At 45.1% G+C, this 25,839-nt stretch overlaps 1 protein-coding gene and 1 long non-coding RNA gene across 2 annotated transcripts in view; one reads left to right on the forward strand and one right to left on the reverse strand.

The window, feature by feature from the left end:
* The first annotated feature begins 3,740 nt into the window (after window positions 1-3,740).
* Window positions 3,741-7,051, forward strand: LOC135443928 (uncharacterized). Its single transcript, XR_010439134.1, has 3 exons — window positions 3,741-4,884; window positions 5,602-5,686; window positions 6,493-7,051. It is a non-coding gene; the product is annotated as an uncharacterized LOC135443928 (long non-coding RNA).
* A 5,820-nt stretch (window positions 7,052-12,871) lies between these two features.
* The window catches only part of TMC2 (transmembrane channel like 2), a 30,171-nt gene continuing 17,203 nt past the window's right edge, over window positions 12,872-25,839 (reverse strand). The window contains exons 13-20 of the mRNA XM_064704819.1: window positions 25,657-25,809; window positions 24,792-24,920; window positions 22,542-22,609; window positions 21,853-22,092; window positions 20,153-20,278; window positions 15,733-15,811; window positions 14,491-14,611; window positions 12,872-13,342 (exon numbers count right to left, since the gene is read on the reverse strand). Coding sequence (XP_064560889.1) covers window positions 13,083-13,342; window positions 14,491-14,611; window positions 15,733-15,811; window positions 20,153-20,278; window positions 21,853-22,092; window positions 22,542-22,609; window positions 24,792-24,920; window positions 25,657-25,809 — 1,176 coding nt within the window. The 3' untranslated portion in view covers window positions 12,872-13,082. The remainder of the gene's footprint in view (window positions 13,343-14,490; window positions 14,612-15,732; window positions 15,812-20,152; window positions 20,279-21,852; window positions 22,093-22,541; window positions 22,610-24,791; window positions 24,921-25,656; window positions 25,810-25,839) is intronic.

Genomic DNA, 25,839 nt, shown 5'->3' on the forward strand with positions numbered 1-25,839 from the left:
TGTCTTTCTCAGTGTGAAGCTGGTCTCACATTCCTGCCTTCCCTGGCTCTGCCCCATTGAGGAGGCAGCAGTGTGTGCTCAGGCAGAGCAGTTTGCTTTCGGTTTTGCTTTTTTTATAGCAGCTGTCTGGGTCCACCCAAATGATTTTGTTGCTCTGCCTGGGGTTTCACAAGTTTGCAGGATGAGGGTGGTTCTGGGGACCAGGTGTGGGTGGTGGCCTGACTGAACAGTGTGGTGAACAGAGTCCTTGAGTTGGGAGCTGCTCCTCTGATGGAATCCCAGCTTTAGCATCAGTATTGCCAGTTCCTTCCTCAAAAATACTGCAGTAATGTTCAGGAAAAAAACATATTAATTCATCTGCTTTAGTTCTTAAAGATTATATTGCTGTGATTATTAGCAATAATGGGAGGTAGACCAAGAAAATGCGGTTTTGCATGTTGGAGGTGAAGATTGTTCAGATTGGATCAATTTTCCCATATTGGTGTGGTTGCAGATGCTCCTTTTTGTACCTTCAGCACTGCCAATTAACCTGTAAAGAATGTTTTCTCTTGGTGCATGTGCTCATTTAATTTTATTGTAATAGTGCATATTAGCAGTAAAAAACCTAAAGCAAGTTATGCATATTACTGCACAGTATCTGTCCAAAGGAGACTGATCTTTCTTCCTCTTGTCTTTACCTATTACATGCAAGGTGACTAAAAGGTTTGTTAATAATGAACAGGTGAGCACTTCACCATTTGTTCCTGAAAGAGAAAGAGAAGCTCTGTTCACTGCATTCCTCAGAAGTGTGCTTGTGGCACATCCTTTGCTACTCTGCAGAATCCAGCAGGGGGAGGCTCCTTCCTGCCACCTGAGGTCTGTCACTTGACTCCCCAGATCTGAGATTGTCCCAAAAGATCTGTTGGCCTGGATCTGTTTTTCACTCTGCCCCTTCAAAAATTTCCAAACTTGGAGCACAGTCTTACCCCTTGATACATTAAATCTCTGCTGTTACCGTTGCTGTTTCACCGTTGCCCCTTTTATCAGTTGTGTAACTTCTTTCCTGTGAATGTGTTCCTGTTAATGAGTATGTAGAAGTCATCAGACAGCTCCTGTGTGGGTGATGGTGCTGTTTTAAATCAATTGGTTCTGAGTAATTGCTGCTGAAATATTCCTGGCATGTTACTGCAATGTGGTTGTTTTCATTTAAGTATTTCCTAAAGTATCACTTTGACTTTCATGATTCTCATTCTTGGAACCAAGGGCTGGCAGTGGCAGGTGGGTCTGCACAGCCCGGTCAGGAGACAGATCTCTGCATGTGGGTTCAGAATCACCTCGTGGGGCAGTGGGTAGAGTGGCTGCAGCACTGCAGCGGGGGTGAATAGCAGCCTTTTGGGAAAGGAGGCAGCCTTGGCTGTGACAGCAGAGCACTCATTGCAGGAACTCTGTGATCCTCAGCATGCCAGAAGAACAGGGTGCCACAGGCGTGGAGACAGCAGCAGAGATGTAGCAAAAGATCCTGTGTCTGCCAGAGCTTCCTTTGTGAATACCTGGGAGATGTAATCTACAGAGACACTGGCTCGTTCATTATTGCTTTTTTTTTTTTTTTGGTAGGTGCAGTGTTGATGTTGAATAAGAACACTGAAAAAATTGTAAGTGTTGCTCTGGACTGATCTGATTTGACCCAAAAGGGCTTAGGCAGAGGTCTCTATATAGTGGCAATTTCCATTGAAGGTCATGGTAGTGTTTCCTTTCTCTGTGACCTTCTCTTTGTATTTGATTTGGGTTTACAGAACTGGGTTGAATGGGGCTGGGTGAACTTCTTAGGGATAGCCTTCTTCCAGAGTTGGTCTCAGCAGGAGCTGCCTGTGGTTTCTGAGCATCGTAGAACCCCTCGGGACAAATGAGCTGTTGCAGTCCTTGCCAGTATGGTACTGTGTGATCTATGAATGTCTCATACATGCAGGCTTTCCAGTTCCCTCTCTAATGGTATGCCACCATTCACAGATGTTCCTTTTCCTCTCCAGTCACTTCTTTGCCTAAATAATCACCATATTTTTAGTATCCATGTATTGTCAGATTACACCAAGGTTTTTCTGTTGCAGGAAGCAAAGGGTTTTATGCACAGCTGAAGAGATGTTCCACTCTTTGCATCTGTAGTCTGTTTTACTTTGTGAAACTGAAAATGGCTATAGGATGTTTGATGCTGACTTTTAGGAGTATAATATACTCATATTGTCAGCCTGTTTATTCAAATCTGTGAACTGTATAAGTATATAAAGGAAACTGAGATGTGTGTGATGAATTCACCTCACTGCTCCTCTTAGGAGGCTTCTTCCCCAGCCAGCACTGGGAGCATGCTGGATGCAGTTGGAGTGGATCTTGGAACAATTTTTTTTTTCTTGGATTACTAGCATCTTGATGCAGATAGACTCTACATGGAGTAAAGCACATGGTAAATCTGCAAAATAAATGCAGCACTCTCCAAAGTTGTGTATCTTGTACCTTCTTAGGACAGATGAAGCCTGGCATCTTGAATATATTTTCTCCCTGGCAGAGGGAGAAAAAAAAAGGCATTCCAGATTTGCATCATTATTGCTGTAGGACCAAGGTGTTGCTAGAGCTTGTTCCCACTGCACCCTGCAGCTTCCAAAGAGACATCAGCCAGCATTTCAGGCAGTTTTTTCTCTCTAGCTAGTGCTTGGCACTACCAGCTCCCAGCCCTTGCAGCCTAAAGCTTGTGGAAACCACAAGGCCTCAGAGTTGGTGAAAACCTGATCTGCATTGAGTCTGTATGACGGGTAAAGGTAGAACAGTGTTACAGTTGTGTGTAGCACTGGGAATGAAGAACATCACTGATCATCAGCTCTGCACAGAGGCAGATTGTGATAAACACCTTGGGCATGATGGGTACCATCTTATGTCACAACACTGATTTTCTCAATTTCTTGCTTTATATGGCACTGGTTTCTGAACCTGTTTTTATTTAGTTTTTTAATACTTATGATTATAAGAATACTCACTGCCATTTTTGTGCTGTCCAACTTTGGAAGCATGTAATTTTCATTTTTACATTGTTCATTTATACACTCAGTAGTCACTGTTGAAAAGAACTACATAATGAAGATACATTTTTGATATCTCTATAGCTGAAAGAACATGTCCTTTCTGGGCTGCTGCTTAAACCCTCAGTTCATCAAGTGTTAATAAAGACTTTAGTTTGCCTGGTATGTCTTCTCATGTGATGGAGTCCTAAATATTTCTGTCAATGTTTGTTTTACTGGCTACAAGATTGCTTTTATTAGTTCTTTTGAAGCATGAATAAAATAAATTATAAAGGGATGCAAGATGCATACTCAGAAATTATGGCTCCCTAACCATGCTTTGAAGGCCAGAGAAACCTGCCTTGGTAGAAAATCTCTCTCTTCATGCTAAATGCCATTGCACCACATGCAGAAGGGTTTCTGGGGTTGAGTCACAAGCTCACTCTTTGTTTTGGTACTGGCTTGCTGGTGACATTGGGGCAGGACAAGGGGTACCACAGTGTGGAGGGATAGAATGTAAGAAAAGAAAGTGCAGAAGGCAGTCTCCCACCTGAGGAGCTGCAGCTGCACTAATCACCAAAGATTAGGAACAGGCCTGCCCTTAACAGGCTACAGCTGTGTCCAGTAAGAAGAGTGCTATAAAAGAGTGAGTTAGCTGAGGAGAGAGTTGAAGTTCGTTGGCTGTGCTGTGAGAGACAAGGAGTCAGTGCTGCAAAAAGCTGCCCATGAGAAATCACAAGGTATGGAGCACCACAGTGCACGGGGACAGCCTGTGCCCACTACCCCCGGTATGGAGCTTGGGTTTTAGCAGCTCAGAAGCAGGGGAACAGTGTCTATTGCGTGGGTCAGAGCTGGATGCTGAGGACTGAAACAACATTTGGCTGTTCAATGGGACTGTGCACCCTCCCACCAGGTATGTGGGTTAGTCAGGTTGAGGGTTTTGCAGAGCAGGGAGCTCAGCATGGCAGGTGTGGCACAGTTCAAAACTCAAGAGCTGCTCTGCCACGGGGCACAGTTGAGCCAAAGACTGCGGCAAGCTTTTGCCATACGAGGGCGTGCTGGCACTGCTCCTTCCTGCGCTGCAGCTGGGAATGTTGGGATGCAGCCACACAGACGGGAAAGCTGCTGGGAAGCTCGGGTTCTCACCTGGAGTGCTGAATTAATTAGCATTGCTCAAGGAACTGGTTCTAAAGTGTTTGCCACCTTCTTAAGAGCCCAGGGGCTGCTCAGAGTGAGGGAGATGGTCTCAGTGTTTGCCTTTTGGGTCTGAACCAGGTCAGGACGATGCTGCCAGTATTTTCCATCAGACACCGGCATGGTGGCATTCCGCGAGCAGGCCAGCACCCCAGCATCGCTCCCCGCGGGCAGGTGACAGGAGGATGGTGGCGGTGCCTTGCACAAGTGCAAAATACGAGTGCGGGAATCCTTCCCAGTGCCCAGTAGATGGGGCTGTGTGTGCTTCCTGCTTTCCCCGCGTGGCAGGAGGGCTGGGCAGAGCGGACACCCGGGAAGGGAACAAAGCTGTCCCTCACCTGGCTTTTTGACTCCCTGTACCAGAATGGTGCCATCTCACCGGGACAATAGGATACAGAAAAAAACCTCAAACGACCGAAACCCTACTATTTTTCCCCAAGTGTCTGAGTGTTAAACTTTTTGCCTCCATGCTGAGCTGCAAACCTTGATCTTGACTGTAATTTCTCTACGGGAGCAAGTGTGGGATGCCACTGGCTGTGAGTGTCCCAAGTTGAAGAAACTCCGTGTTGGAAAGCCATGTTTCTAACTCATCTTTCCTGTTTGGCTTATTGCTTCCAGCATTTTCTAGAATGGCTCGTCTTCTCCCTAGTACTCCCAAAGCTCCCAGGTATACAATTCACTGCACCTGTTGGCCTTGTTTATATACGAAAAAATTAAGCAGCACATGCAGAGAGGGAATCAGGTGTGAACCGTTTTCTCTCACTTGTTATTTTGCTGTTAAAGGCTCTAATTTGAGAGGAAAGATTAAAAAAAAAAAAGACACCACAACTTCCCTCTCTGCAGCACGTCTTCAGAAGGCTCCTTTAAGCCTCATTCCTGCTCCCAGCTGGGTAAGGTTTTACGAGCTCCAGGTGCCACGGGCTGAAGTGTCTCCTACCATTTTCTCACAAAGGCTGGTGTGGGGAAGGAGTGAATGTGCTGTTTGTTGGCTTTTCTTCTTGGCTTGTGAGGCAAACCCACTTTGTGCGCTGTAAGCAGGTAGCGGTTCTTCATCAGCTTTTTCAGTAGGGCTGAGAAGTCTAGCAACTTGTTTTTCTGACTTCAAGGGCTCAAGTCCTTTGAAAAATTTTGAGACAAATTTTAAGTAATAATTCTTTTCCCTAAGCCTGTCTTGGATTTCTGCTTGATTCCTATGCTGCCTGTGCTCATTTTAGATTTTATTTTTGTTCTGTGAAAGCTACGTGTTTGTGTTTATTGTTTCAAAATGAGAACTGGGATTTCTCAAACCATACCTTGAATATAGAAAAAGGAACTTCATTAAAATGTCAAATCTGCAACTAGTGATTTAAAATGAGCCAAGTTATCAACTCTGCATGGTCCCCAGGTGGGATGAGTGCTCTGTGAAGCCATTCTTTTGTGGCCTGTGTTGTCTCCGCTGGGATCTCAAGGATGGAGCTTGCTCTCTTAAGGTAAGTGTCAAGCTTTCTTTAAATGTTATCTTAAATCTTCTGTCATTACAAGAATAGTGGATTGACCTTCCCTTCTAGTGTCAATTCGGTAGGTACTGTTTTTCTGCTGTTAAGATAATTGCAACACAAAATACAGAGGCGAGCAATGAGTTCCTGCCACGGTGCAGTGTGAGCCAGAGGGGAGCAGGGTGGGCACCAGGCACGGAGCAGCTGCCTCCTTGCTCTCCTGGCTGGGTGAGCTCAGCAGCTGGCGTAGCTGCTCAGGCAGTAGTTGCTGGTACCACAGGGACCCCTGTGGCAAACGTGTGCTTGGCACATCTTCCTGGTTAGATGAGATTTAAGGGATGCTGTCTAGGATGCATCTGGGTGTTGTGGAGCCCCCAAAACTGCCCGGGGGCTCCCTGCTCACCTGGAGGGCCAGGTGGAACAGCAGTTTCACAAATAGTTTAAACAGATGTTACTTTCAGAGGCTCTGCCTTGCCTTCTATAGTCTTTCCTCTGAAATCAAGGTCTGGTGGTAGCAGGAAAGAGGAAACCCTTTATTTTAGGTGGAGATTTGTTTTTCCTTCTGGACATTGGGTTGGAGGAGTACTGTGAGCAATGTGTGTCTGACCCATCCCCAACAACGGGATGGTTTTGGCTGTTTGGTGGATAACCAGTTCAAGTACAGTACTTGGCTTCAGTGGCACTGTGGTAGTGTGGCATACCCAAGTGGTGACTCGTGCTGTTCCAGCAGGACTAGTTCAGCTCCTCAGAGCCAGCTAAAGGTCTTTAGAAGCTACTTACCCTCCCTGTTTCTGGCATAGGTGCTGAGGAGGACATAAAGTGCTGAAAGGGCATGTTCATGATGCTGGGCCTTCCCTGGAGATGGATTACAAGGGATTTCCACCACTTCTGCACAAAGGAACTGCTTTTGTCCATGGGTCAATGCTCAGGGTGGTGCTAAGGCAGATGTTTCCCCACTGTTGGTCTCTGTGGCTGTGGCACAACCCCATCCTATGTGGGTGTGATGGCAGAGGTGGGGAAAGTTGAGCAGAAGCTGTGGAGAGTTCCACAGGCAGAGCTGCAGCTGCTTGAGAAGAAAACCTTGCCAGTGGCTCATTTGTTATATTTGCAAATGCAGTATCAAAATGCTTCTGCAGCCTTTTCCTCCAAAAACTGCAGGGCTTCTTGGGGAGCAGAAGCTGAGTTTGCCAGGGCCCCGTGCAAAAGCCCTGCAGCCCTGGCCACTGCAGCAGCTGCAGGTGGAGCTGGGGACCTGCAAGCTGCAGTGGTGCTGTTGTGGTGGCAGCGAAGCTCTGCTGGTGTTCAGGCAGTGTTTGTGCTGCTCTGTCCAAGCTGCTGTAGTAAAGTGCTCTGGCTAATGAAAAGGACATGGGTTTTATTATTGTGGGTTTTTTTTTTTTTCTGTTTTCCTGGCCTTGAGCCCTCCAGGCACCTTATTAAAATAAATCTGATAATAGCCTTCATATTTGGAAGATCCTACATATCTGCCAAGGCACTGAATTATTTACTGCTGCTGCTATCCAAAAAAACCCAGAAGTCCCATATGTGTGAAATGTTTCTTAATTAGAAGAAGGTTTGGATCTGCAGGCTTTTGTAGGAGGTAAGCCTTGGCTCCCCCAAACAGCTTTGCTTTGAGGGAGAGAGAATGGAGGAAGGGGGAGAACTCAGCTGCTTGGGATGTTTCTGCTGCTGCTCTTCCCTGGAAAAATGAGTTAGTAATGCTGTTAAAATAATGTTCCACCTCCTACTAACCTGATCTGTGCCCTTGATCACTGTGGTGTTTTGTCTATCCTCAAGCAGTCCAGGTAACAGTGCTGTGCTGCTATGGTTGTTTTCATTTTATTTTCAACTGAGCTGGAGTTATTTTTTTTCTCCCTCCCACATTGCCAGGAGAGGGATGACACTGGCAGCTTCTGCAAGCATTGCTGGGTTCCTAATGGAGAAGCTCTGCTGCTTTTATATCCTGCAGCTGTTTCCTTGCACAGCTTTTTCACTGCCTTGTGAAGCAGTGGTGGGTGCAGTGTGCCCTTACCCCCACGCTGGCCCTAAGGCAGGTGCAGGGCTGTTGAATTTCCTACCCTCCTGATTTCCCAGCTCTGTGAGCAGGGTTAAAGGATGGTTAAAGGTTAAATCCCACTCTTGTTCCTCGGGCATGAGCCTCCAGGGAGCACAGCTGAGATCAGCACTGGGGATTCTTGTGTCCCCCTCTGTTGCTCTCCTGCCTGGTCTGGTCCCCAGGAGGTGAGGAAGACTCTTATTTATTGTCCCTCTCCTCTCCTTGGCTTCTCTGCCACCTTCAAGTGACTTTTGTCCATTGGGTCTTTCCATGGAGGTTTGATGCTGATGCACATAAAGCTTTGCTGGGAAATGGCATCTGTCTATCCACCATCCCTGGGTGCCTGTCAGCTCTCCTCCCTCCACCTGCGTGCTTGGAGCAGCAGCTGCAGAGAGAAATCTCTGTGCTTCAGTGCTTTCTGGTTCTGCTGTCAATCATGGAGGAGAGGTGCAGAAAATAATATAAATTCTCAAACATTTAAAAAATCCACTCCTCTTGATCTCGGGGCCTGTGTGGATACATGCACACACAGACTGTCTCCTGATATGAGGAAGGTTGGTGGCCTTTGTTTGCTGAGGTCGTGGAGAGCCTGGGTATTCTCTGAGTAGCACCATGTGGTACCAATTGAAGGTTTAGAGACAATTCTCACAACTGGGTTTGGATGTTTATGGGTGTTGGAATGGAAGGGGACCCCAGGGAGTTGTGCCCTGTGATTGTGGCAGAGCCAAGCCTCCCTGCATTAGCTCAGCGCAGCCCAGCATTGTGTTGGTACAGTCCATTTAAAACACAAGGCTGGGCTCTGATTCAGCACTGATGACTATGTTCTGTGAGAAATGGGCCAGGACCTAAAATCCTGGGGTTTCAGAGTCACTTTTTTCCCCAGGGGAACACTGAATCTGAGCATTTGGGAGTGATAAAGCCTTGGCTGCACATGAAGCCAGGCTGCCACCTGCCAAAGGACAAGCTGCTGCCTCAGGGCTCAGGCAAAACCATGACAGAGAGCAGAAAAATCCCCATGGCTGTCAGGCTGGAGAGCTGATAACATTGCGTGCAAGATGAATCAAAAATGGGGGGAATCACTAATTTCAAGTCTTTTGGCAAGCACTCAGGTTTTTTTTTTTTTTTTTCTTTATCCAGGACATTTTTACTTTGAAGGGATGTGATTTAGAGAGGTGGTGGGGCGAGGCTCAAAGGTCCCTGTCTGACCTACTTCAGTGTCAGCAAAAGCACTGATTCGTGGTTGCAGAGAGTGCAGGGAGAGGTCTGAACATGCTGGGTGGGAGACCTGCTGCACCCATGGCCTGCTGGGGTCAAGGCAAGGATCCACAGGACATTCCATTAATTCTTAGGGCATCTTCACCAACAGAGAAGCTGCTCTGGTGCTCCTGACACTGGCAGGAGCCCTCCTGCCTCACTGGACTTCTGCCAGTGCCAGTGTGTGAATGTCCTCCTTTGAGTGGGGCAGCTATTTCTAGAAATAGCCTCTTGGCTTTTCTGTATTTGAAAGCAAAACTCAACCACCTGAATTTTGGAGAAATTCTGAAGTTTCTTTTATATCTGTCTCTTGCTTGTATTTCCTGAGGGGTTTTTTTAAGGTTCTGGTGCCTTTTATAAGCCAAAGATGTAAAGAAAGGAGCTAGGTCTCTACAAATGAGCACAACACAGTATTTAAGCTCTTAATTCCTGTGAGGAAACAGATACTTAAGTGGTTTTTTTGGGTTTAGACCTTTAAATCAGAATCCTTTTAGAATTTATCTCGTGTCTGACCTAACCAGACTCCTTTGCTCAGCTCCCTGAAGGTGAACATTCCCAGACTGGCACTGGCAGAGCTCAGGCCCAGCCAGACAGGAGCTCGTGGGGCTTGTGGGACAGGATAAACTGATAAAATCCCAGTCTCCATCATCAGGAATTTTCTCTGGAAAGTGGCTTTTGGCTGTCTTTCTTACCTGGATTTGTCAGAGGATGTTTTTTAGGGTAGATCTGAGAAATTGGTGTTGGTGCCAGTGCAGCCTGTATTCTTTGTCCCTACAATGGCTCTTGTGCTGGCTAGAGCCAGTTTGTAGGTGAGAGGTTTCTTTAGTCTGGATGTGCAGCAGAAAAATCTCCTCAGCACCCTGAAAGAAACTAAAAATCCATTTCCAGAGCTCTGGTTTGTTAGCTGGTATGGGAAAACCCTCTCCCCTGTCCATGAGCAGAGAAAGATTCCGAAGAAGAGCAGAGGTGGGTGACATGCAAGACCTCTGTAGCTCACATTTTCAAGCAAGGTGACAATTCTATTTCTGTGGAGGTTCAGAATGTGTGATAAATGGGTTTGTCATAGTGCAGGGTTAGCTATAGGAGAAGAGGATAAAAGCTCAAGATGATCTTGGCTGCTTGTTTAGGATATGTGAGGTTATCAGGAAAAGGAGTGCTGTCAGTAATGGTGGCACCCAGTGCTTGTTTCCCTTTCTCTTCTTGGAAAGCTTTATAAAGGCCACCTGAAAATACAAATTGAGGTATTTCAAGGTTCCCTTTTGAAAAGAACACTTACTGTTCTTCTGCAGCAAAAAGCTGATTTTTCTGCTTTGGAGAACCTAAGGTGCCTTGGTACCAAATACAAAATCAGTGTATTCTTTGCATTCTTTTCTGGCTTTATGAGCAAACTTGCTTAAAGGTGTCTGCTGTTCTCTGCTCATTGAGAGTACAGAAAGCACCTTATCTTGTATACAGCTGGGCTCTTTATAATAGAAATGTCTGAATTATGTTTTCGACCCTAAAAGAGAGGGGTCCACATTGTTATCCCCTTCACAGCTCATGTTTAGCCATGTGTTTTGCAAAATTGCCCTTTAAATTTTTTTATTTTGCTGAGGTTCCTGTTTATTAGTAACACTGAGCAGATGCTCTGCCTTGCCATGCAAACTAAAAACTGATGCCCATGAGAGCTGCCTGTTTAAAAACAAATCTCTGATGAGAAAAATAATAAAATGATTAAGCTTTGTTATTTCCTTGTGTTTTTTTTACCAAAACCTCTTGGCTACACTATTTGAGCTAGTGGCAGTACAAGATGTGAAAAATTTGCAGTGCAGAGGGCTCTTCAGTGATCTGTGAATGCAAGCTGAGAGCTGTGAGAGATGTTACTAGGAGGTTCCCAGTACTCACCACTGAGCTTTTCTCCTTTTTTTTTTGTTTTCCTCTTTCCTCTTGAAGTTAGACTGAGCCCTGGAGGAAGATTGGGATGAGATACAGTCTTTCAACAAATGTTAGGGGGTTGGAAATCAATGCTCAGGCAAGGGCTTTTTGCTGTTTCTAGCAATAGAAAAATAGGAATGAAACCAAACACTACTGAATATTCCAGTGATTTGTGGAGTTTAACCTTCAGTTGCATGTGAATAACTGGAAAATGTACTCAAAGCTCCAAGAGATAAATAATCATTTCAGTCAATATGAAGACTGAGGGTTGGCATTTTTACACCTTTCATGACTCCTGTGCTCTGACAGAGGATCCCATAATGGACTGGATTGGGGCAGAGAGTTGCCACTGGCCTGCAGGAGTTGTCTGGCTGATGTTATCACCCTTGTATCCTGGAGTCTCTGAGCCTGCAACAGACACTGATCAATGGGTGAACCTAATGTATTATAATTAGAGATAAACAAGCCTAGAAGGAGTAATTAGCTAATGGGCAGTTGTGTGCTCCAGAGATGCCACAGTGCTTTAGAATGCTCCATATTATTGCTGGTCTGATGCAGGGGCCTGATTCAGAGAGTATCCAGATCTTGTAATAGTTACTAATCTGGTATAAGTCTGCCTCTCCTTCTCTGGTTTTCAAAACCTGTCTGGAGTTCTTTATGGCTTCTTGATAATGCTTCTTGTTGCCTTTATATGTGTGCAGGCACGTATGCACACACAAGCTTCCAGCCTCTTTCAGTTGGCTAGCAGAAGTGAGTGAGATCTGAAGCCACGTTCTCCCCTTTCCAAATTGTGTTTCCGTGTGAGCTGAGGAGTGAAGAGGAGGAGAGTGCTCTTCCTTGATATGCAACCAGTCCCTAAGATACCAGAGTCTGCAGGGTGGACAGGCTGTGCCAAAATCAGGGCGCTGTGTTGTTTCTGTGATATCCTTCTGGGTTGGCAGGCTGGTAACACCTTCCCCCAGCACTTGCTGACCAGTATGGACACCTCCGAGGAAGGATGTCCCCTGGAAAAGGCCTTCTCTTGTCTGACTTTTCTCAAGTTCAGTGAATGGCTATCTCTGCAGAGAGCTCACCACAGCAGTGTTGCATCAGCAACTCTAACAGTAAAGAGGCAAGGCAAGACATTTTCTGTGGGACCCAGATCAGAGAAATGTCCCTCCAAGCCCAGGAAATAAATCCAATGAGCAGCTTCTCACATGGAGGCTCCATGGGAGAATGACCAACCCTGACCACAGCAGTGTCCTGGGAACAGCCAAACTGACTTTGAGCTGTGCACCAGGAACAGCTGCTTCTAGAAACAACCCATTGACTTTGCTGTATTTGAAAGCAAAATGCAATGATTTAATTTTTGAAGAAATTCTGAAGTCTCCTTTTATTTATCTCTTGCTTGCATCTCCTGGAAGTAATTCTCTACTGTTCTTAAATGGCAACAGGAATTTCTAAATGGTTATAATCAGAAACTAGGCCAAGGCACTGTTAGTCTCTCAGTTGTGCTTGGTGATGTTGCTAGACTAGGAATCATATACAGGGATTGAAATAATGGTGCAAGCTGCTGTCAACAGACTGTGAAAAGAGGAGTGGAGTGGGAACCTAGAGAAAGGGGAGGTGAGATTGAAAGATGGAAGTTTGGAGGAGGTAGACTATAGGAAAGCTATGACAAGGGACAAAATGCAGCTGAAAAACATTCCCTCTGGTAGGAATCCTCTACTGCTAGTAGCAGCTGCCTTGTGGCTGAGCAGGGACACTCAATTTTTTATAAGAACACTAAATTCTTCAGGCAGAGGAACAAAGAAAAAACCCACCACAAACCTCTGTTTAAATGACAGGTAAAGTCACACCACTTTTATTGATTAAAGAAGCCTTTGAAAGTAGTGGCAAGCACTTGCTCCACAGAGCAAGTTGGTGGCCACAGGGTGCGTGCTGTGTGAAGCATTCCAGCAATGTCACGGCTGATTTTTGTTCTGATCACCTCCCATTTCCCTTGGGATCAAAATCAGCACAGCCTTTGGGGTTAACAACTCAGAATCACTACTAAGTGTCTAAACAAATCTGTATTAGAGAGTGTTGGGCAGATAGAGAGCACCACGAGGGGATGTCCAGCATGCAGGAATCATTTCCTACCAAAGCTACAGCAGTTCATGCAGCGCAGGAGAAACTCTGCTGAGGTTACCGAGCAGCAGCAGCCCGTGGGAAGCATGGCTGCCCTCTGCCTCTGCCAGGGACTGGTCCCAGGGGATGTCCCCACGGCCTGGGCTGGCCAGGGTAGGGTGCCCGAGCGCCCAGTGTCCGTGGCTGTGTCACAAACACTGGCGATGGTGCGGTGAATGCTGCTCCCCGCCCGCCGGCCATGGGGCTGCCAGCCAGGCCTTCTCCTCTGCCCAGCTTCCTGGCAGGGCTGGATCCATTTGGAGACTCTGTTTTCTTGTCTAGAGCAAAGATTATGAATGTTATTTTCTTTGTAGCAAGCACTGCCTTTTGTCCTCTCCCCAGTGGCTGCTGTTTCTTCTCTGTGCAATAACCAGAGTGTCTGGGGATTTGTGTTTGAGCATCTGAGTGAAGGAACCAGGAACAAGAATGTTCTTCCCCCAACTCAACAGCCAGTTCATGTCTCTGCTGCCCAACCCCTCTTTTCAGCTTCTTACAGAAGCATTGATGAGACACAATAATCCTACCAGCCATGCTGGCACACACCTAGGCATGGGGTGGTGGTAGGTAATTCCGGATTTTAGTTTTTATTTTCAGTGCACTCAAAACACTGCCAGCACTATATCCATTTAAATGAATGCCTTGAGTCTGCTTTGGAGGGGATCTGACCTGGGTTGCTCTGAGCCTTCCAGTTTTGTCTCATCCCTTCAAATTCATGGGAGCTATGGTGGCACTAGTCTGCTTTTCTCACAAGTACCAGGATAAAATCAAAATCTTTCAGGTGATTTTCACGAGTGAGAGCCAGAGGCTCTGACAGTCAGGAAGTGGCTGGTTGAGATTGAGCCTGGAGGATCCATTTTCTTTGAAAATGGCCCAATCCTGGTGCTAATGCCTCCTCCTGGTTCTTTCTGCCCATGCACCTCCACAGCAGATCTTAGAGCACACATTTATTTACTCTAAGACTTCAGCAGATCTTAGAGCACACATTTATTTACTCTAAGACTTAACCCAATCCTGTGAAAAGTTTCTGCCTCATTCATGATGAATTTTCCAATGAAAAGCTCAACTCAGGAAGAAAAAGTCTGACTCAACTCACTAGCCCTGAAACAACACTGAGTTTAAACACTATTCCCAGAATAAATTGCTGGTTTCATGAACAGCATGGTTAATAGTTGGGATGTGAATCATAATTTTAGATTACAATTCCCACTGTGACAAGCCTGTGTGAGATATAATCCAGTCTAAAAATGTGCCCTTCCTGAGTGTCCATTGGCAGGTGGACTTCTGAGATAGGACAAAATCTGTGCTAGTGATACTCATCCAATCCCTTGCTAAGGTGTATCCCTCCCGTTTTTCAATCCTACCAGTCACTTTGGTGGATAAATGAGCCCTTTTGGAAGTGTTATGGGGAGATTGTTTTAATTTTTACCTTCTGCTTGTTTGGGGGGACTTTCAGACTTCGTACTTGGTGTAAGTAAATCCTCCAGATCTTGCAGCATAGGGTTTGTACTGGCTTTGTTGTTTCTCTTGTTTTTCTCCTCTTCTCGTTGCTGCATCAATAAAAAACATTTGGTTTAGTTAAAAACTGCAGGTGTAATCTGGGAAATGGTGGCCTTGTGTTGTGTTTGCCTGGCTAAGTGTTTGTTGGTATGAATGAATCTCTTTATTAAGGTGCTGAATCCTGGTGTGGTGATCAGGGGTTTCCAGGAAAGAAAGTACATCCCAGGCAGGACTGGAAAACAGTGGCTCTGCTCCTGTTAGAGCAAAGCACTTGTATATAACATGGTTTAGGTCCATCAGGCTGTCTGTGTGCTCCTACAGCTACCAATCTGCCCTCACTGGTGTACTGGTTAGTTTTAAATGTGAGCATCTCATGAGAGAGGGTGTCAGGGATAAATGCCAGAGGAAGAGGGTATGGCAGCACAGGGATGGGCTGCAGGGCTGGCTCTGGCGTTACTTGCATACATTTAGGGCTGCAAAAGATTCTCTTCTGGATAGTAGAGGGAATCTGTACTTTTGGATAGGGCTGAGTCCTGCTTTGTGATCCCTTTAGCCCTGATTCCAGCCAGGTTGTGCAGTGTGAAATAGAATGCCCCAAAATCTGAGAGTGCTGTAACACAGGTTCATCTCCTGCAGTACTCAAGGGTGCCATTTGCACCAGGACACTTCCTTTAAGCTGAGTGATTGATTCTGAGTTTGAGCATTTGAATGTAATTTGTGGAGTCCCATTTATCAGTGCTCACATCTTCATTTTTAATGTTGCACCAATCTCTGCTTTATGTGATGTTTTGCTTTATGTGGCACTGCTTCCTTGGCTTGGATTCTGTCCTGTGCCCGTGAAATGGGTTTGGTTTCCACGGGCTTGTCATTTTTCCTGGGAAATCTCAGACACCAAAGCATTGTCTGAACCTTGAGGTAGCTTACTTTTGTAGATGAAAACCACAGTTTATGGCAAAGCCAATTGTAGTTCTGATGTATGAAGTAGCAGACTATTATGGGATATGACCACTCTGCACAGCTAGACATTAAATACCATCAGAGGCGACTGAGCAAGCATAAAATACATAATCTTCTTGTGTCACCAAAGTGAAGAGTGATTTAAAGCATACGCTCTGCATCAAGATTTAAGTGCCTGGTATTTCAAAGGTGGTTTTGCCAGATCAGTACCTACCATTTGCATTTTCTTCTTCAGCTCTGCGTTGGCACGCTGATATGCTTTAGACACAGCATTCAGGTAATAGATGGTGAGGCTAGAAAAGAAAACATGGTGCTGTAGTAATAGGATCAGGGGAAAGAGTTTCACAAGGAAGGAACATGTAACCCTCTGATTCCTAATTTTCCCACCTTCTTTTAGAAGCTCAAGGTTTAGGAAAAATTTGGGCTGCCTGTGGCAGGGTTAGCCAAAACAGGCTGAGCCCATCCAAAGCTCAGTTCTACTCAAACAGAAGAAAAATGACCAGCCTGCCCTCGTGTCTCCACCTTGGCTGGCTATGGGCTCTCTCTGCTTCCTTTGCACCAACCTTGGGGAAACCAGGCACCAGCCTTGAGATGGAACTGCCACCACATAACACAGGGACCTCAGGAAAAACTGGAAAACCAGGGAAATAGTGGTAGAATAGGGCCTTGACACCTCTCCTGAAAAGCAGTGCTCAAGGAACAGTCGTCCTTCCCCCTTTTCCAGGACCAGCTGCATCCTCTATCCCTGGAAGGGAGCAAGGTTGAAGCCGGGTTGGAGCAGAGCCATGGGCTTTTGTTTTGATCCTCTCTTCTTCAAAAAGGGCACACCAAAGCCAGGGGAAAACTGAGCCAAGCTGGAGGGAACTGAGAGGCCAGTGGGGATGGGAGAGGGCATGCTGTCTGCCAGCCTCTGGCACACAGGGAGGCTGTGCTTTAGAACATGCCCAGATGTCTGGGCCTGTCTTGCCACCTCTGACACTCACCAGCCAGTAATATCTTGGTGGTAAAAAATAGTCCCCTCCTGCTTTTGTGGAGTTATCACCATCATCTGCTCAGGGACTCCAAGCCATTTCCAGGAAAAGTACCAGCCATTCAGTTCACTGCTATAGTTGTTTTGGGTTTTTTTTTTGTTGTTTTTTTTTTTTTGTTTTTTTTTTTTTTTTAATAAAGTAGAAAATTCTCTTATAGAAGGAAAACAAAGGTAGGGAAAGAAAAATGGTTTCCAGAAAGTTCAAAACCTATGTGTGTTGCTCCAGCCCAGGTTCATCAAACTCAAACCAGACTCAAGGATTTCATCAATTGAGTGCCTGGTCCTAAGCCCAGCAAGGCACCATGAGGGTTTCCAGGTGGAAGATCAGGAAGTGGTGCTTAGGATTGCCTTTCTTGAGGCTATTTAGGGGGTCTGTTTAGAGGAAACACATTAGCTTCCTTTTGTCTAACATTAACCCAAAACTCAGTCTTGGTAATCTAGGCTCTCTGTCCTGCAAATCCTCTTGGAAATTGTTTTTCTTTTTGTTCTTCTGTAAAGGTGTGATGGTTTTATTTCTTTTATGTTATCAAGCTCATTGTCTAGAGAATACTACTTTGTAATCAGAGCTGTGAATAAGAATCATGTTGATAACACACTGATATTTTCGTTTTGCTAATTCTTGTTTATCCTAAGTTGAGCAAGGACCTTTGTTTTTGTCTCAAGCTCTGCCAGTGACACAAAAGAAACTGGGACAGGGCATAGGTGGGACAGGTGACCTGAACTGACCAAAGGGATATTCCACATCATAGAATGTCATGCCTGGTGTATAAATAGGGGGGAGTTACCTTTAACAGGGGCTGGTCTGGTTTTGGCAAGGGGGGGTCTGGCATCAGCCAGTGGTGGTGAGCAACTGTATTGTGTGACACTTATTTTTCCCTTATTATTATCATTTACCATTATTATTATATTTTACTTTGGTTTTGATTATTGAATTACTCTTATCTCAATCTGCAAGGTTTTTCTTTGATTCTCCTCCTCATTCCACCAGGATTGGAGAGAGAGAGAAGAGGCTGAGCAAGTAGCTAGGTAGTGCCTAATTTCCAAGTGGGTTTAAACCATGACACCCTGGCACCCCTCTTTTTTGATGTATTGCTTTCTCAGTTCTGGGGAGAGTGTGGGTCACTGTCCTTTTCTAGCCTGCAGAGGAATTTTAATTTTTCCCCCTTCTTGATACTGTAAAATGCTTCTGTCTTCTGCCAGGAAGCTCTGCAGGCCACAGCTTGAAATCCTACTCTCTGCCTGAGTGGGATTAGGTGATGTGCCCATGGGCACCATATCTTTCATTCTTCTTTCTCTGTATTTCCTATTTCCCTTGTCCTTGAGCAGTTAAAAGCAAGACAGTAAGCTTGACATCCATGTCACTCACTGGACCCCATCATTGTTTGGAACCAGGAGCTAAGAACCGAAATAAGCAGAAGATGCATTTTGGATTGCACCTGGATAAAAGAGAAGTGGTTATCATGACTAGAGAAAATTACTTAATTCAGTCCGTAGTAAGTGGAAAACACATTTTTTTGAGGGACTGCAATCAAAATCAACAGACTGTCCATTTATGATCCACCTGTTGCTCTTTGTAGAGGCTATTTTTAGTATGGCTGGATTGCAGGTTGCCTTGCCTGCTGCTTTGAGAGCTTCTGGCTCCATGCTCATCAGGACTAAATGACGCTTTTGCATTTCCCTGGTTTAAATCTCCTGGCAAACTGGATGGGGTTCATCACAAGGACTAGTTCCAGCTTAACCCTGTCTGCCTGTCAGCACCATAGGAGAAGTTGAAGATTTTCAGAGACAAGGCACGAAATTGGGCACTTGACTGAAAAGGAGGAGAGAAAAGGGCCAAAGCCTTAAGACACAACCTTGTTTGTTCACTGTGATTTTGTCTGGGATTATCACAGGCAAGGAGAGCACGTAGATAACAATCAATGCCTCTGCAAGGCACCCAGTGCTCTCAGGGCATGTGAGAGCTGCTGCCAAGGGGACATGGGTCTGACTGGTCCAGGCACCATGGGGGAAGCCACTTCTTTAGGGCTGTGACTCTCCTGGGAGCTGAACAGCTGGAAATAAAAGTGTGTAATACATACAGGCCATACAGGCAGTGTATCTGGCTGGAAAGTGAGGATGTTTTGGGTAAAATGGGCATAAGGCACCTCTCAGTTCTCAGAGGGGAGTCGGGGCAGAGACAAAAATGTGTCTTGAGGAGAGTTGGACTGATGGTAAAGCTGTGGTGAGGGAATAGCCAGCACTGGGGAGTTGTGATAAAAGGTGTCTCTTCAACAAATAAACTGAATTTGTGCTGTTACTTTTCCCAGCTGTCAGTGGAGGAAAGGGCAGGAGATTGTGACTGGAAAGAAAAAAACATTATTTTTGCTCTCTCCCATCAGCTTTTTTCAGGGTTGCATCAAAGCCTCAGAAACATGGCCTGCAGCCCTTTTGTTAAGGTGGCCATTTGGGGTGTTCTGCAGTCTCCATTTTGTGTTTGCAGTAGCACCTGCCAGTGCTGCTGTGAAGCCCACAGGACCAGAGTTTCTAATTCAATCTATGCTTGGCTACGCTGGGGTGTGCTGTGAGACTTCTTGTCTCCTGCACAGATCTGATCTGGTCTGTACAGGTGTAGGATCTGCCTGCAGAATTTACAGTACCTGACCATCCTTTAGGAGTTAAAAAGAGCAAGTAGTTTGAGGTAGGTAGAGGGATGACATGTCACTTTCAGTTTATTTAGGATTTTTCTCAGGTTGTTTGTATAAGAAACTTTGTATGGAACTAGTATTGGATACAATTTAATGGCATTACCTTCAGTGTAGCTATGCAGGATGAAGCATCACAGTGCCCAAGGATCAGCCCAGAGGCTCATCTCCAATGTGTGGATAGCCCAGAAAGAGTCAGAACAGGAATCTCTGTATGTATCAGGCTCCCCAGCTCTGTCCCCATCTCCCATAGATAAGTCTGAAGTGCTCAGAACTGCCTACAGAATTTGGCCACAGCCCTCCTACTCATTTTGATAGCTTTGTAAAGCTTCAAGAACAGTGCCAAAAATATATTTTCAAATAAAAGGAGAGCTAATCCTAATACTGCTGAAGGTGCTGGGGATTTAAGTTTGATTTCAAAGCTGAAATGATCAAACGGCACTAAAACAAATACCAGATGTATTACTTGGAAAATGAAGAAGTAAAACCCCCCAAACCCAAACAAAGCTCACAACTCTGCATATTTTTGGAACATGTAATTTTTGAATGCCCTGTCTTGGCTGTGCTCTAAATACCACCAGCTGTGACAGAAATTGCTTCTCCAAAAGGCGCCAGGCTGAGACTGACCATTTATTTCCTGCTGGCTACAGAAAATTTTTCATATGGAAGCTGTGACAGCTTAGATATCTACAAGGCCTCTGTCAGCAATGCATTTCATCCACCAAGTTGTGTTTAATTGGGTCAGGTAATTAAATTTTGGGAAATTGGGTTAGGCAAAGGCAAAGGGGGTAGGGAGTATGTGTCTGCTCTAATCCACGCTGTTATCTCAGCAGAACCTGAATTTAGACCTGACTAATATACCAGAATTTTTTTTCCAACCTTCTCCCCCAAGCCAGGCATGTAATATTGCAATGAAAACTTACACCATGAGCAGAATTGCAGGTATGATCAGTCCTGGATTTGCCAAATAGCTGAAGATCTTGGCAACAAAAAGTGGAAAATCGAGCTCGATGGTCTCTTGAATGACATCATACATCCTTTTCTTTCCACTGGGAAGACAAACAGCCAGTTAAGGAGTGTAGGTATCCTCTGGAGGGACAAAATGCCCCAGTCTCATGGTGCTAAGCAAGATGCTTCACCTCTCTTTCAATGAACATCAGCTTGCTGAAGGCCACAAAGGAGTTTAAAATGCCTTTATTTGAAATTATCTATTGGTTCATTCATTCCCTCACTCTCTCTCCTCATTGACTATACAATTAATCTTTGCTAGGCCAACTTGCTCCTGGAGTCAATACATTTATTTCCATGCTTGACTCCTTTATGAGTCCTGACTATTTACCCCTCTGAAATAGATAAAACCCTACAGACTGCAGTAACTACATATTTCTGATGAATATCTTGTTAAGTTTTGCCTTTTCATGGTAGGGATGACTTTCCATATGCAAATTCCAGCTTTCTGAAATAATGAGCCAACTTGAAGAGCTGCTAAGTAATGACAAAAATAGAAAGCTGTGATTATTGCTTAATAGGAGACTCAGTGAAAGAGTAATTTCAAACGGGATTGATAAAGCAGATGAGAGTATTCTGTATGAAAGAAGAACAAATCTGAAAAGGGCTGGATTATATAATTGACCTTCTTCTCTCCCCAGCATCTCTGGGTCTGGGAATTCAACACCATCAGGGCTATTCCTCCCATTTAGGCTTAGTGCTTCCTGGGAGCTTGCAGAATTCCCATCAGGAAGGTGTTGGACTCTCTATCTCAATGTTGAGAGCCAATAAAGAAAACTTGGATAAACAGTATCCCAACCTCATCAACTGCCAGGAGCTCAGGAGAGCTGAGCTTTCAGTCGAGCTGCCAAGGGTCTGAATCAGGCTGAGTGGCTTTTGAAGGGTTGATTGGGAATTGAAATAGCTCTTTCACATTGCAGATTAGTCATCTCCCAATGATAGCGTGCGTGCAACAAGTTACTTGTCAGATCTTCTGACATTACTCGTTGACACCTGTCCTTGTTAGGGAACTGAGGGTATTTTGGTCTCTTGCCTTTCCCCTGAGCCTTTGAGCTTTCTGATGTCATTCTCCGTCAGCAAGCAGATAACCCAAAACATCTACAAGAACAATTTGTTCCAAGCTGGCTCCTTGCTGAGTCAGATTCAGCAAGCCCAGGAAATGGCGTTATTCAATCAAATTAGACTTTATTGGCACGTTAATCCAGTCCACTGAATGCTTTGTGCAGTGCTGGTTCTGTCCTAATTGAAAGACAAAAAAAATTTCCCACAACATTTAAAAAAACCCCAAACACCAAAGAAGAAGGGAAAAAAGAGGCAGTAGTTTTACAGGCTCACCCCTATCCATTTCCTGCTATTTGCCAACTAAAGTCAACATATAAAATACATCCTTTGGACTCATTTTGTTTCCTCAATGTTCCAAAGAGCCTCTAGGACACTCCAGTTGGGTTTTTTGGGGATTTTTTTCTGGGACTGAGACTCCATCTCTGCTGGAGTTCCGTCCTTCTAATTTCATGAAAATATGAGAATTTTGCTTTCAAAACATGAAAGCAAAAATGAAAATTTTCTTCCCGTGTACCACAGAACAAAAACATCCTTTTTGGTGTTTTGGCAGTACCTGAAAGGTCCACAGTCAAAGGAGGGAGGCAGGGACATGATGGTGTAAGCCACAGGCAGGAGGCTGAGGAAGAGGATCAGCAGCAGCAATCCCATGTAAAAATTGTTAGACTTGGATGCTTTGAAGACTCTTGCATGAGGGACATTGCTGCTCATGACAGCCCAGCACTGAAAATACATGGAGGTTAATAAGCGCAGCACGTTTATACCCACGAGCCCTGGGGCGTAAAAGGATCCCATCCTGAAAAGGAAAAGAGAAGGACAGGAGCTGTTTTTTGACAGACTGGAAGGTTTTACCCTTTTCAAGAACAGAAAAGGAGGTGTTTGTGTGGTGACAAGTTTGTTCACAAACAAAGGCTGAGCGGGCTGATAGGTGCTACCCATGTGTTCCCACAGCAGAAGTCACCTGCACCCGTGGTTATGGTATGGGCCCCTCACTGAGGGCAGCAAGGCCTCAGACTGCTCAGGGGTTGCAAAGTTTTTCAGTTTGTGACAAAAATTTCTTGGAGATGGCTTGGAAAATGTTAGGTGAATGTAACCAGAGTAGAAACACACTTTTGTAGTTAAGCACAGAAAGCAAATCAGAAAAAACAGAACCCAGAGGTTTATCTAGTTGGCTTGGAAGCTCTCTAACTCCACTAACAGGTTTCCTCAATAACATGAAAAATAAAATAAAAGGAAATATCTTACCAAATCATTCCCTGGTTGAACACCAGACCCAAAACGTTGCCGCTAATGTCAAACTCTGCATAGGATGGCTGTGTGGGGAAAGAAAGGAGAGTGTGCTGTTGCTGGAGGTACCTGCTGGGTTTCTGCTGGGTGCATGATGCTTATTCAAAGCTGGCAAGCAGGGCTTCCTGGGAGGGCTCCTGCTGCGTGCACACTGCCTGAATGAGCAGCAGCAGGGTGGGGAAAGCAGAACTGGAGCTACTGCTGCTTCTGTCTTGGCTTCCAGAAAGCTGCCAAGATCGATGGTGGTGCTTAGAGTGCTCTGTGTTTCTCTCTCCCTGCTAATATGACACCAGCTGTGAGCATGGCACGGGACCACATTTAAACTCCAGCTGGTGCCTGGTCATGGACTTACAGTTCCACCCTGGTAAAATATTGAATCTTGAAGCAGTGATAATTATGAGCTGGAAGGCAAATGCTATGCTGGATTATGTCCGTGTCCCTGGGTCCAAGCTGCTGAAGAGCAGAAACACAGGGAAAAGGGAGAGAAATACAAGGGAATATATGACCTGATGGGTATTAGGTGGCATTTTACTCTGTGCTAGCAGATATATTGCTCCATATAAAGCAGTATTTTAGTTATTTTAGCTATCTGATGTGGGTGCTAATGGTGGCAGGTCCAGAACAGGCTGGTCTTTTCTACTGGCAGTATTTGTTGCTTTATAAATTATTATTTTGTTAGATTTGCCTATGATGAAGCTACTTCTTCTATATATATATCTACTTTTGTGTGCACAAAACTTAGGTGATTTTTGGCAGATGAAATTTTGTGTAAAGATTTTCACGTTATGTTTTCTTGAAAAAAAGCTATTTTTTTTAAACTGCAATGCAGGAAACAGAATTCTAAGAAATGGTAAGTGATGCTCTTATATCTTTGGAATCCTATGTAGTATGTCTGTTTTTTATGCCATTTGCATTTATTAATACTGTCAGCAATTCATAAAGTTGAAGATGTTTGTGCTTTATGATGAAAACTTAAGGGGAGTCTAGTCAGAGTCTTGCTTTGCTGACTGCTTACACCTTTGGGAAGGGATGGCTGTAAACACTGGGGTTTTTTTTGTTCTTTTGATTCTGGTCCATTTCTACTTTAAATCTTCAGCTAGAAGTTAATATTGGCTTCTTTTTCGCATGAAAATAACCCTACTTTCAGTGTCTGCTGTCCTTTGCCTTGAGTATTCCTAGGTGAGAAGGCTGGGTTAAACAAGAAGCTTATTCATTATCTGCATTAGAAAAACACACAGAAAATTGTGCTGGTGTCCCTGGCTGGGTTGGGTTAGTTGGCCATCAGCAAACCATCTTTGCACAAGCAATGGAAGTAATTTCGTGCTGCTTGGCTGCTAGGGGGACCCTCCTAGGCCACCCTGGGAAATGTCCTCTGCCTCCCTCAGAAGAAACGCAGAGCTGCACAAGCAGCAGAATGCCTGTTGTGCCCTGCCTGCTCTTCCTGGACCAAAGCCCTCCTTCTTGCTCTTCTCCAAACCACTCCTGGGAACCCTCCCACTATGACAGCTAGGCAGTGGGTGCGCTGATCTGCTTGTAATCTTGCAAGGTATTTTCATCTCTGAATCCATCTGCTTTTGTTTCCTCTCCTGTGAAGCAATGGACTTCCCTCCATCCCCCCCATTATTTGATTTGGTATTTTGTGCAGCTCCAGTACTGACTGTTTGGTAATGCAGCCTTTATGAATACCAGAGTCCAGCGCTGTTGTGTGTTACACGCACATGAGAGGGGAAGGAAATGTTCTTTGTTCCACTGCAGCAGAAGAAACACCAGGAGCAACCTGGAGCTTCTAGAGCTTCTGGAGCAGAAGTTTCCAGGAGCAATCAGGAGACACTGCTGTGAGAAAAGCAGGTTCCTGCCTACACGGTGGCCAATGAACAGGAAGGTCTGGGGCTTTGAAAGGGGATATAGAAGAGCCCAAGGTTTCGGGGTTTAGCAACTGAATGAACACCATATTATTTCTTTCTTAAGTCAGCTTCATGTCTTAAAGTTCTCAGATGGGGAGGAGAACTGCATTTTTGTAGAGTTCTTACTGGGATGAAGCTGATTGACCCAGAAAAGTGATGCAGACTATGGATACCAATTATGCAGCAAGATCAGAGGGCCACTGGAAGCATTCAAAACAAAGTCATTTGTAGTGTTTACCAAATGGCCCTAAATTACTTTTATCTTCTTGGCTATAAGATACTGACTGGGCTATAAGATACTTACAAATCCAGCCTCTAGGTCCCAGCACCAACAGTAATTCACAAATCTGACAAAGCAAGCTCGGATGAAATCTCCCACCAGAATGGTTATGTAGGTCACCAGGATATCAGACACAGTGAGCCTCACGAACTCCTGCAATTTAAAAGAAGGAAAAAACCCATTTAACTCCTATAATTTCAGTAACACATTCAGGACTGTATTTTTTATTAAGCTATTTGTCTCTATATGACAGCAATCTTCAGGAAAGCATGCCATGAGCAAACTCCATGCCTGTTTTCAAACTGTGCAGGGCCTAAGCTTTATCTCTGTGCTTGGGAGCTACGAGCTCTGTTACAGCTTTTAGATCTGATAGCTGCTGCTGGCATTATTGACTGCACTGCATGCTGTGGCAGCACAGAAAGTGGGAGCAGAATGCTAATGCTGCAGGAGTGCTGCTGTAAAATATACTTATGCCCTCAGTTGGTTTGACTGTGCATTGCTCTGGTATGGCTCAGCCTCCTGACTTTCATGTGGACTCCTAAGGAAATTGTTCAGTTGTAAACAAGAGCTGTGTGTAAGTGTAGAGAAAGGAGATGTGAGCAAGATCTGAACAAGAACATGGTGCAGGTGTGGCTGCAGACTGCCTGGCCTTTTGTGCCTCAGAGCTGTGCATGCCCTGGCTGCTTCCAGCTGAGGATTTCACCACCATGGCTTGAGAACCATGGCAAAGGGCTGGTATTGCCTTGGTGATGCTGCCTGAGAGTGGGGGAAAGACCTGCTCTTTGTGAGGAACACTTCAAGCCTGGAAATGTTAAAGGCATCAATGGAAAAAATGTGAATGGACCATCCCAAACCAACACAGAGGCTTGCTGCAAAATGGATTTCTTACGATGCCAACAGTTGTCTCCCAGCAGGGTCCCCTGGGCACGTCTGCAGGGTCAAGGGGAGCGGGGGTGACAGCGCTGTCATTCCCTGCAGACGAGTTGTGGTGACCAAGCAGTGTCCAGTGGGTGATGTTTTTTACCACATCCTCTTCTGCCAGCTGCAATGAACAGACACACCCACAGCCCCC

The sequence above is a fragment of the Zonotrichia leucophrys genome, chromosome 2 (genome assembly GCF_028769735.1).
Source record: "Zonotrichia leucophrys gambelii isolate GWCS_2022_RI chromosome 2, RI_Zleu_2.0, whole genome shotgun sequence".
NCBI classification, from domain to species: Eukaryota; Metazoa; Chordata; class Aves; order Passeriformes; family Passerellidae; genus Zonotrichia; species Zonotrichia leucophrys.